The following is an 11,769-nucleotide window of genomic DNA, read 5'->3' as shown; positions in this document are numbered from 1 at the left end:
TGGCCTGTGAGAGGCTGCGCGCACGCCGGGCAGCTCCCTCTCGCCCGGGGATGTGTGTGAGGTTCCCTCGGCTGCGGTGGGCCCTGCTGAGCTGCCCGTGAGGGACCAGTCCTGGTAGGCCCGCGCTCGGCGTTAATCCCTTCGGCCTGGCATAAGGTACCTGAGGGTCTCGTGGCTCACGTCTCGGCGGAGCCTGAGCGGGTTAGGTTAAGGCAGGGACGAGTCTACCTTTGCTCACAGGATGATCGTATTTGATGGGCTTCTGCCCACAAGCCAACGGCACAGCATGCGTTTCCTTCGTGGAGCAAAGTGCGGGGTCTCGGTGATGCCAGTCTCGAATCAGTGCTGTAAAATAGGCTTTTCTAGCCTGTGAGGGGGCAGTGTTCTGCAGCTCTAGCCGTGCTGTGCATTGCAGTTGTATTCACTTAAGAAGTTCAGTTGCCGAGTACAAAGAGTTTTCATTAAGGAATTTCAGAAATCCCAGGCATCACTGTTGTATTTGAAGGCTTTTTACGGAAGATGCAATACTTTACAGTCTCAGATGATTCAATGGCCTGTTAGAAGAGAGGATGGCGAGATGTATGACATCCCATAAACCATGCTTGTGTGGCTGTCCCTTCTCCTTGCTAATTTGGTAGTATCATAAATTTCTGTTACCTGATTGTTCTTTTATTAAACCAACTGCATAGCTAATTCTGTATTTTCCAGACGCTATGGACGAAGGAAAAGAAACGGTGGCACTTTGCTCCAGTGATGTGATTGAAGAAAAAAAGGGCATTTGCATGAACAATGGTAAGTGGAGAACATGTTGGATTAGTCTCTAAATGGTGTATATCTTATTAAAAGTTAGGGCAGTTCAGATCAGTAGACCTCCTTGTATCTGCTTTGTACCTTGTTATGACGTTATCGACCTCTCCTCTACATATCTAATCTGAGCTCCTCCCTTTTCCTTATCTGTCTGCTGCGGATGCAAGTAATGTTTGCTGTATATATTAGCTAACAGGAAAATTCATCTTTCTTACTGGCTCCTGTTACTGTCCTGAGGTGGTCTGGTCTGGAAAAGAACTGAGTGATAGGACAACTGCATTGTTGTATAGCTCTAGATTATATATTCTCACTTATTGGAGTCTGCTGATACCCTTTGCCATAGATAGCTTCCATATTCCTATTATTGATGCTTAGAAATTAGCATTGAGATCTTTCATGATATTTGAGCATCTATGACAATTGTGATCATAGTCACAGCTGTACCTTCAATTTCTTTGATCTATAATATGTTATTATTATTTTAATTATTTAAACTTTGTAACTAAAACTTTTTTTTGCCATCTGACGTCATTTGCACCAAATTGTCAAAGCATGATGCAATCATTTTTATTGCAAATCCCTACTATGACAAAATCGTTGTTGTTGTAGTTTCAGACTTAACTCTTCTGACTGATGAAAAGTTTGATTTTGACCTTTCACTCTCTCCAGCAAGGTAAGTGAAGGGTCTGCAGGTAAATCGGAAGGATATAGACTGGTTGGAGTGAGTCCAGAGGAGGCCACAAAGATGCTCAGAGGGCTGGAGCACCTCTCCTATGGGGACAGGCTGAGAGAGTTGGGCTTGTTCAGCCCGGAGAAGAGAAGGCTCCGGGGAGACCTTATTGCTGCCTTCCAGTACCTGAAGGGGCCTACAAGGAAGCTGGGAGGGACTTTTTGCAAGGGCCTGTAGTGACAGGACAAGGGGTAATGGGTTGAAATTGAACGTGGGGAGGTTTAGATTAGGTATCAGGAAGAAGTTCTTCCCGGAGAGGGTGGGGAAGCACTGGAACAGGTTGCCCAGAGAAGCTGTGGATGCCCCATCCCTGGAAGTGTTCAAGGCCAGGCTGGATGAGGCTTTGAGCACCCTGGTCTAGTGGAAGGGGTCCCTGCCCATGGCAGGGGGGGTGGAACTAGATGATCTTTAAGGTCCCTTCCAACCGAAACCATTCTATGATTCTATAAATATTACCTTTTAAAATGGACACACGTAAGATGCTGGGCTGATTTATTTTTCTTTGTAGTGGAGATGAAGATGAAGTTTTTGTTGGACCTTTGGGGCACAAAGAAAAATGTATTGCTGTCAATATTGAAACAAACAAAAGTGCTGAAAAAAAGAGTGCACCTGCTTCTGATGATAAACTGATGTGGAGCCCACTTACAGGAGAGAAATTTGTGGAAATTTTCAAAGAAGCTCGTTTGTTAGCACTGCAAATAGAGACTGGAAGCAAGAATGAACAGACTAAAATAAGCCAGTCAGAAGAACAGGAAAACAAGATTATAGAAAAATTTGTGGACGACTCGAAGTCAAAATTGAAAATACTGAGAAACCAAAATAAAGAGACAAGTCCCAAGGCTGTTAAAAGGGAGACATACTGTGTGCAGGATAGCCCAGCATGTCAGCTGCCACCTTGTTTTCAGAAGGAGTCTGATAACCTTTTGTCAGGTGATCAAACAATTGTTCTTAGTAATACTCCTCCAAATATCAGCCCTGTTAAAATCTGTGTATCTCCTGCAACAATTGCCAGTTCACCTCTGACACAAGAACTGAAAACTAAGGAAAGTAATGTGAAGGCAAATGGCAAACTGCCAGTGGTGAAACCTTCATCTACTCTTGGAAAAAACCATTTGTTGACTATTGAAAAGGTAAAGACAGCTTCTGGGCAACAATGTTTTCTTTAAACCATGGCCTTTGTGTGTTGTAGGAGTGTTTAAGCTGTGTACAAGCTTTTATTTTTAAAAGTGCACTTTAATCTTCTGATGTTTCTCTGCCTCATAAGGTCCTTAGGCAGGAAACATTATATATAAAAAAGAAAAGTCAGGGCAGATACTATGATATAGTAGCCAACTAGTTTATCTATTATGACAATGTAGAACATCTGCAGGCAAATTTATTTTCCAAATTATTTTGGTTTTGTGAATACCATAATTCCTGGCTTCTGTTTGAACACAGTTTTGTTACTGGTAAAATTACTGCACTGTTCTTAGTGCAAAAATGGCTTCTGTTTACTGGTAACCCTTGTCAGTGGAGGGGTGTGTGGAGGGGAAACCCCCACAATTATTTTGATATTGAAATTTGAAAATCTTTTAGCTCTAGCTCTGTTCACAACGTGTTTCAACCATGAAAAGCACTGATTAATGATATTACATTTAGGATGTGGCTATGTGACCGACTGAAAATGTGTTTTAGCGTAGTAAGGAAACAGTTGTGTTGGTGACCTTGTGTGCACAAATCCCAGTCAATAGAAAGAATATCTTCTGGACTTTATTGCTCTACACCTTACGGCTTGTGCTCCAGTATGCACTGCAGATTTTACTGCAAATGTGATATCGGCTCCTTGGGAGCCATCACAGCTGTAGAAAATAGGGAACCCTTTAATTCATTGTGGTACAAGTCTCTTCTTGATTTTGGGTGCTATAAGGAAAGGCACAGTCTTAATGCTTTAACCAAACTGTACCCCACTATTAAATACAGTGTGGGTGATGCACTCTGCTACTGGAATGTCTCATTTTTGGAATGGGTAGAGTAAAGCAGAATATTAATTAAATGGAAGTCTTGGTTGTAAGGAATGGCTGTTATGGTATGGAGGTGAACATGATTATATTAAATTTGTGCTGATGAATTGTTGAGGAACTGTCCTTAGGCCCGTGTCCAATATCTGGGTTCAAGCATGTTCTAGTACTTGGCAAATACACTCACTAGAGTAACTTTAAACCGTATTAGTCTAAAGACTAAGGACTTGACTGGGTTCAAAGGCTTCTTTATTGACTGTTGTCTCAGTTTCTTAACAAAACCAATTTGTGTAAAAAGCTTTATAGTGATTTCTAGAAACACTAGTAGCTTTTAAAATGTTGCATTGAAATTTGCAGCCCAAACCAGGAAAACACACTAGTATTTCAACAAGAAGAGACTTGAACAGCATAGGATCATGTGAAGATCTAATTTCTGATAAGTACGCTTCTGCTTCAGATGTCTTTGAGTCTTCGTTTGGTGGCAGTTCCTCAGCACAAAACAAAACAGCCCTCCCTGCACTAAGTAAGGTAATGGCAAACATTCTTAATATGAAAATAATTTTTTGATCTTCCAATGTAGTTTACTTTCTAATTTTAAAGCTATATTGTTGTGTATAATGCTCTTAAGGAAAAGTATTCACTGTTCTGTAACTGCTGTTCTTGAATGCATATTTTAAGTCTCAATGAACATATTAAAGAGTAACTATAAATGTGTTGGATTAACAAGCATTACCATAGTTTTTAAAGCACTAGCTTCAGGTAAGTGATCAGCAATTTCCTGTAAGAAACAAAGTTTTTGATGCGTGTAGTTAATTATACCATATGAAAAGGTTGCCGTGACATCTACGAAGACAGAACACCTATAGCTGTCTAGAGTTGTTTTGAAGCTTTAGACGCCTACTTCTATGCTGCATGCCACTTCGCTGAATCACAGAATGGTTGAGGTTGGAAGGGGACCTTTTGTGACCATCTGGTCCAACCCCCTGCTCAATTAGGGCCACCTAGAGCCAGACGACCAGCTTTTGAATATCTCCAAGGATGGAGACTTAACCTTTCTGGGCAACCTGTGCCAGTGCTTGGTGACCCTTGTAGTGAAAAAGCATTTCCTGATGTTTAGAGATAGAACCTCCTGTGTTTCAGTCTGTGCCTATTGCCTCTGGTTCTGTCACTGGACACCACTGCATGCTGTCCTTTCAGGTATTTGTAAATATTGATGAGAGCTGCCTCAAGTCTTCTCTTCTCTAGGCTGAACAATCCCAGCATCTAAACCTTTCCTCAGATGGGAGTTGCTCCAGTCTCTTAATGTTGGTGCCCCTTTGCTTGACTCTTCCCAGTAGCTCCAAATTCTTCTCATACTGGGGAACCTGGAACTGGACACAGATCTTCAGGTGTGGCCTCAGCAGTGAGCAGAGGGGAAGGATCACCTCCCTCTACCTGCTGGCAATACTCCTCATGCAGCCCAGGGTACCATTTGTTGCAAGGGCACACTGCTGGCTCACATCCAGCTTGTCTTCCAGCACTCCCACAGGCCTGTTCTTGTACAAAGCTGCTTTCCAGCAAGCTGGTGCCCAGCATATACTGGTGCCTGGGGTTATTCCTTTTATCCTTTAATCCCTTTAAGTTCATACTCAAGTTTGTGGCAGGAATAAAAATAACAGTCCACTTCCTAGATCTGATGTTCCAGTTCTTTATTATAACCCAGACATAATGAACTGTTTCTAAGACAATTCACTTTATAACCTGTAATGTGAGGAAGGAACTTCTCTAAAATTCACAAATCAAAAGGTGTAATAACAAGAAAAATGTGTTAAATATTTTTTTTCTTCTGAATAAACTATTCTCTGATTCAGCCTGGCTTAAAGAAGATAACACATCTGAAACTTCCTGGTGTTGCCAGTGGTCTCACAAGAAAGACTACATCATCAGTTTCCAGCATGAACTCAAGTCTGAATTCAAGTCTACCCATTTCTCCCATAGGAAAAAATGGTAATCACTCTTACTACGTATTTGTGCCACAGATCAGTTTTGAAGTAGCTAAGCGTGTCTGGGACTGTGGGTTTGGAGAGGTTTTAATGGTGTCCAGTATATACAAGTAGTAAGAAAGGTTTTGAATGGAGAATAAAATTTTGTAGGTTAGCCCAATAAATTCCTGTGGACTAGAGATAGAAGTTAAGCTTCTATTGTGTGAAGATTAGATTCATGTAAGCCTGATGCCTACACGCAAGGGTCTGACACAGCTAGAATTAAGCAATGCCTCAGGAAACCACTTCTTTTTGTACATGACCTTCTCTTTTATGGCCAAGTATGTGAGCTTCTGAATGCTGTAAGCTTGTCTAACTTGAATTTTAAAGAAAAACCAAACACCACCAAACCAACTGGAATACAGAAGGACGGTGGAAGGCCTAGTTCCCACTTGTGATTTTTTTTTTTAATACAAGTGTCTATCAAGATTCATCCTGTTCATGAAAGTAACCTACAGGCTAAAAGTAAGAACCATACAGAAAACTGAGAAAAGCATTTGGTTAGTTCAGCCCATGGTGTTAATCAGGGTAATTTGAACTACTACTTTGAATGCCTGCTTAAGGGAACAGAGCCAGCTATGCTTGGAGAAAATGTTGAAAATCTAACTGAAATCTGCAAGCTGTTTTGGCATTCCTTGAATAATCTTTGGCTTGATTGCAGTAATTCAGGAATTGGGTGATGAGACATTCTAAACCAGGCAAAATTGCTGGGGAAATCAGGGAGTAAGTTTTCAGTAGTTGTATGTGTTCTCCTTAAACTTGAGTTGTTTGAACATAAGTGTTGTAAATTGCTGTTTTTCTTTCCTGTGTGAGTGTAATTATTCTGCTTAGTCAAAAACCTAGCAATAAGCAATGATTCAGAAGTATAACTTTCTATTTCAGGAAAATCCAGCATGTCTTCAAAAGCCAATGTGAGTGGTGCTAAGCTCTCATCTAGCACAAACAGGCTGGCCCTTGTCAGACCTACCAGAGTGTCAACTCTGCAAGCTGCTGATACTGAGAAATCCAAGAAGCAAGCAAGATCAGCTAGTACTCCCAAAACATCTAGTGCTGTAAGCTTGGTTAAATCTTCAGCTTCTGCAACATCAGCTGAGGCTGTAGGCAGTGGAATTCAGAGGCTGAGCTCTGTTCCCAATCTGCAGAAGCTATGCCAGCAGAATAAAGATGGAAGTGCAGCCAAAGGAAGTCTGTGTCCAAAGCCCAGGGCTAGAGTTCTGTCTGTTCCTACAAGTCAAACTAAGGTTCCAGTGAAGACTGGAGGTAAGCACATAACTTGCATGACCTGTACTCTAGCTTGGCTGCTAAAAGCAAATTTTACCTTCAGTGCTTGTTATTTGTTACATTACATTCTACCCACGTTTTGGAAGGAATTAGATACATTTAAGTTAAAATACTGTTATAAAAAAATATAAATGCAGATAGCTGTTAACAAAACTTTTCTCTTTAGATACACCATCAAACAAATCAGCACCAAAAGAGCCACTGTCTCTTGGATTAACATTTTGTGGCACACTTGGAAGGTAAGGGTTAACTGAAAATTGAATGTGCTGATGCATACTTCTTAAAATGCACCATGGTCGGGTGTTGCAACAATCTTTAAAAGTTTAATTTCACCGTCTAGTCCCTCAAGACCCTCCAGGTCAGATGTGTTAATGCCTATTGGGACTGATTAAAAAAAACCCACACAAACGAAACCAAGAAAACCTGAAACTAAACTGAACAGCCTCACCCCCATCTCCTCAGAAGAGGGGTTTTTTTTGCAGTGCTAAACAGACTAGTAATTCATAAAATTCTTGTGAAGCAAAGCCCTTAGTATGCTGTGATTATCAAATTTATCATGATTACTGTCCCCTTACTGACCAAAGGGAAACATTTCTATTATTTGGTAGAATAGTTTGAATGGAACTGTTTCTAGAAGCTTTTTGCTAATGCATGTTCCTTTTTTAGTGCCATGGCAGTCAGCACTCCTGTGAAAATCTCAGAACATGGGACCTTTCAGAATTCCTGTTTTCCTGAGAGGTCTGTCTCCATGACTCCCGCCAGTCTGAGGCGGTCTGGCTTACCTACACCCATTCGTCGTATCTCAGGATTTCCAGCAGCGACTCCTAAAACTGCACCGAAAATGGCATTTTCTCCATATGCTGCATCTGTTTGCCAAAGTTCCAGCCTTTCTATGAAAAAGACTCTTAGAGCTGGGTAAGACAGAAACCCCCATATACGAAATGCGTATTGTAGGCAGAGTGACTCTAAATGATTTTAATGATGACTGTAAGGTTTCAAGGACCTCTGCTAAGTGTTGGTATGAAGCATTTGAGCAGAGATGCTGTGTATGCCTAAAAGACTTCTATCCTGTGACTTGTATCTTTACTCTTGTGAGTAAAATACTATAAGCCTTACTGAAATGAGTCAATATCTAACATTTATTAATTATAATCTCTAACAGGAAGTTAGTTGTATTTCTTGAGCTAGCAGACAACTTGACTTGTATCTGATGCTCTGACTGAAAACAGATTTGGCATTGGTGTTATTTTGCTATTTATTGCCTTCTGATGAAGGGAAGTAACTGGTTAGAATACGTATTACTCTTCACTTCGTTTTATGCCGTTGCCAACGCTTTCTGTAAAATTACACTTTGGTTAAAGCATCTGTCAAAAAGCCAAGGATTTAATTTGACTGATCTTTATTTACTGAACAGGTTTACCTATGTTTCATTTGAAATAATTGCTTGCAGAATGGGTGAACCCTGTACTGTTGTTAAATGTTTGGTTTATGTGAAAATAATACGGCCTTTTTCCTATTATCAGCCCAGCATCTTCGCACAAGTGCTGTATATATGTGTGCAGGCTTGCTTCATGGTTGGTGGAGATAAATGGTATTAAAGCAGGAACGACTCATGGCTAGAAAAACTCTTCGTGTGTGTTATGTTACTTAGGCCAAAACACTCTTTTCTCTGAAAGAAAAAATTCCTTTACAACGACTTTACCAAACTAATTGGATTACAATCCCTGGTCCTCCAGCTAGTGTCAGTGCTTTCTCTCAGCAGGGACTGAAGCGAGTTGCTTGGTGATTTGCAATATCCATTCTTGTTTGCTAGCTGTTTCTTCACAGTCTTACAGAAGCCAAGAACTGATGTGTGAAGTTTAGGCTGTATGTATATGTCAACTTAAGATCAAACTCTTAATCCTGAAGATGAAGCTCCTTTTTTGCATGGGTGGACTATAAATTTATTGCAGCATGAAATATATTTGTATTTTGCAGGTAACTAGCATACTTTTGGATGAAAATATGGGAAGCTTTTTGGCCATTAAAACTGGGGTAAAAAAAATTGTTAGGGCACTGGCTTGTCTGTCTTTAATCAGCACAAACTACTAAACTCAATTATTGTCAATGCTCTTTTCCTTAGTTCTAAACAGACAAAAGAGAGTAAGACACAGCTGTCTTCAGAAGATGATGTATCTCCTCCACCTGTGCTACCTCTTGCACTTAACTTCTCTCCAGAAAAAACTGCTGCAGAAGTAGTAGTAAATGAATTAAAAGATGATGTACAAAATCCACTGGCTGAAAAGAAACAAACTGAGGTAAGAAATGACTATACGTTTTTCCAGAGAGCTGTTAAGTAAGCGGCTTGAAAAGAAATTATTTCAAGATAAGTAGGAAAAACACTTCTGTACTGGCAAAGTTAAAATGGATTACCTCTGTGCGCGCGCCCTCTAGTGTCTATTTTTAGTACTGAACATCAGTGTTTCCACGAAGTTTGTTCCCATAGCAAAGCTGAACAAATACTTGCAGATTGCATATTAACCTTCCACTTCTGGAGAAACGCTGTGAAATCCTTGTGGATTTGGTTAGAAAAGCAGCGTCACAAGGCAGTTCCTATTGCAGCCCTTTTGAAAAAATATTTTAAAATGCACTGCTGTAGCTAAATTCAGTCACGTGACAGCAGCACAAATTACATACAATGACTGAGGAATAATCCCTCAAGCCCATGGAGCAGTAAACTTAGCTAAGTGTCATACACTTAGTCTAGGGGACACGTGTTTTTCCCCTCTCCCAAGAATCTACTGGCTTCATGTTGAAAGCTGGCACTCCACAGGCATTAAGGAGAAAGGACTGAATTGGTAGTTCTGAAATACTAACCTGTGAAAGTGGCTACTGATTTACAAATACTCAGATGTAGAATAATTTGTAGATTGATATTATTGCATCAGTTTTTTCCTTGTTGACCTACTTGGTGACATGAAGTATCTATTACAGAATTGCCTAGCACACATGTAGCGTTGAACTGGACAAAAGCATAAGTACACTGAGCTCTACTGTATAGTTTATATGGCTAAATAACATTGCACAATAATTGTAGTCATTTAAAAACTAAGTGATGACTCTTATGTGTTATATTTGACTGAACTCTGCTTTTGTCAAAAATAGTTTTATGCCCCAAGGAGCTCTTTTGCTTTGTCTCGCTGCGGTTTCCCTATTGGTGATGCTGGCCATTGTCAGGGCAAGAGCTGAGATTTTTTTATACTGTGCAAACAACCCTGCATAAAAATACCCAACCTGTAGATTATGCTTGTCCTGTGATTATTACAGCTAAGTTCACTGCATAAATGTTTATGAAGGAAGCATGGAGAACAGAGGGGAAAACCTGAACTATCTTTATTTTTTAAGGCTTTACTGGTAGACATTGGAGTAGACAAATCTCTCCCACACACTTTGGAATGTGACAGTAGACCTCTGATTGACCTTTCCAATACTCCTGAAGTGAGTAAGATCACCCCTCTAAAGCCTATATTGGCAGGGCAGGTAAAGGTAAGTTACAGTCAAGTCTTCTGGTCCCAATCTGCTAGCAGAAAACTGCATATACCTGTCTGCAGAGCAGCTCCATGATACTGTAAGAATTACTGAGTATTAGCTCAATATGTGTAATATGGGGTACTGTGTTGAAAACATACTAAGGTGCTCTTAAGTACAGAGAACATGGTGTTTAACACCAATGTGCTCTAAACTAGTGCTCAGTGAGCAACCTGCAAACAGGAAAAGGAGGAGGATGGAGAAAGAACCTAATGCTTAAAGCAGTCGTTAAAGAATGAAGCTGTTCTGAAGCAGGAAGTGAATGTGCCCTTTAGAAGTAGACATGCTTACTTTTGTTTTCCTTTTCTTGCAAATTTTCAGTTCTTGGTGGCAGCTCATTTTCAGGGAAAAAAAAAAGCAAGGCTGTCTCATGCTCAACTTCTAATCCCCTCCTTAGTTGAAAGATGTGCATTGGTATTTAGTCTAAATTTGACAAGCATTTCTCAGCGAGTGTGTTCTGTACACTAGTGGCTTGAAGGTAGATGCCTTCAGATGTTGCCAGGTGCGTGGTGGTAACTGAGGATGTAGCCTTTGACACTGGATGTAGTTGGTATCAGTTCAGTATCAGGTTCTTCAAAGTCTCTCAAAAGAGAACCACAGGAGTCTGACTTCTGGGGGCACGTTCAGAAGTGCTCTGCCCTGCCTGCACGGTGGTGTCACTTGAATAGGCACCGTAGTGGAACTTAGAGAAGCCTTGTAGGCTTTTCAAGTGAATTTGGGCAATAACCATCTTGTTAGTAGCTTGTGCTTGTCTAAGAACGAACTAGATTTTTAAAAGTCTGAACCTAAAAGCTCGAGTGTGGTGCTTGTATCTGTCTGCTGGATACTAATAGGAATCCTAACCAAAACCAAAGTACTTGACTCTGTTAACTACAAGCAGTGACAGTCTATTATGTACAACAGCTGACTATGATACCTAAACTTTATCACTTCTTCCTTCAGCTAATTGATTTGAGTTCGCCTCTTATCACTCTGAGTCCTGATGTAAACAAAGAAAATCTGGATTCCCCTCTACTCAAGTTCTGAACTTGCATTGAAATGAAGAATTATTGACATCTGTGATCTTCCAAGTGTTTAGGTGTTGCTCTTCACTCACACAAGGATGTTTTTGAAGATGGCTATAGATTATCTGATGAACTGCATTAAGACAACCGAATTCTAACAGTTCTGATACAGTCAAACTGAGTCTGATCAACAGTTTGTTCATGGATCTGCTGCAATGGATGTATTTAAACTGTGTTGCTCTAAGGCAAAAAGGGTTATCTCTCTATTGGAACCCTGTTTCGTTTTATTTCCTACCAATTGTCCTTTGTTTCCTTATCCCCTATGTGCAATGAAGATTTAATTTAAAATAAATGAGTTGTTT

General features: G+C 40.4%; 1 protein-coding gene across 1 annotated transcript; it reads left to right on the top strand.

The window, feature by feature from the left end:
• The first annotated feature begins 713 nt into the window (after positions 1-713).
• On the top strand, positions 714-11,429 carry GTSE1 (G-2 and S-phase expressed 1). The gene is made up of 11 exons (XM_010155038.1): positions 714-792; positions 1,417-1,480; positions 2,046-2,667; positions 3,892-4,062; positions 5,385-5,520; positions 6,438-6,815; positions 7,003-7,075; positions 7,503-7,751; positions 8,959-9,133; positions 10,221-10,361; positions 11,346-11,429. Exons 1-11 carry the CDS (start codon positions 714-716, stop codon positions 11,427-11,429), a joined length of 2,172 nt encoding a protein of 723 aa, XP_010153340.1.
• Positions 11,430-11,769: the final 340 nt, after the last annotated feature.

Source organism: Eurypyga helias, unplaced genomic scaffold, assembly GCF_000690775.1.
Source record: "Eurypyga helias isolate BGI_N326 unplaced genomic scaffold, ASM69077v1 scaffold37287, whole genome shotgun sequence".
NCBI classification, from domain to species: Eukaryota; Metazoa; Chordata; class Aves; order Eurypygiformes; family Eurypygidae; genus Eurypyga; species Eurypyga helias.
This window is presented reverse-complemented; position numbering and strand designations above follow the sequence as displayed.

Coding starts and splice junctions, on each gene's coding strand:
- GTSE1 (XM_010155038.1), top strand. CDS start 714: ATGGACGAAGGAAAAGAAACGGTGGCACTTTGCTCCAGTGATGTGATT. Junction 1,481..2,045: donor CTTTCACTCTCTCCAGCAAG/GTAAGTGAAGGG, acceptor TTTTCTTTGTAG/TGGAGATGAAGATGAAGTTT. Junction 4,063..5,384: donor CCCTCCCTGCACTAAGTAAG/GTAATGGCAAAC, acceptor TCTCTGATTCAG/CCTGGCTTAAAGAAGATAAC.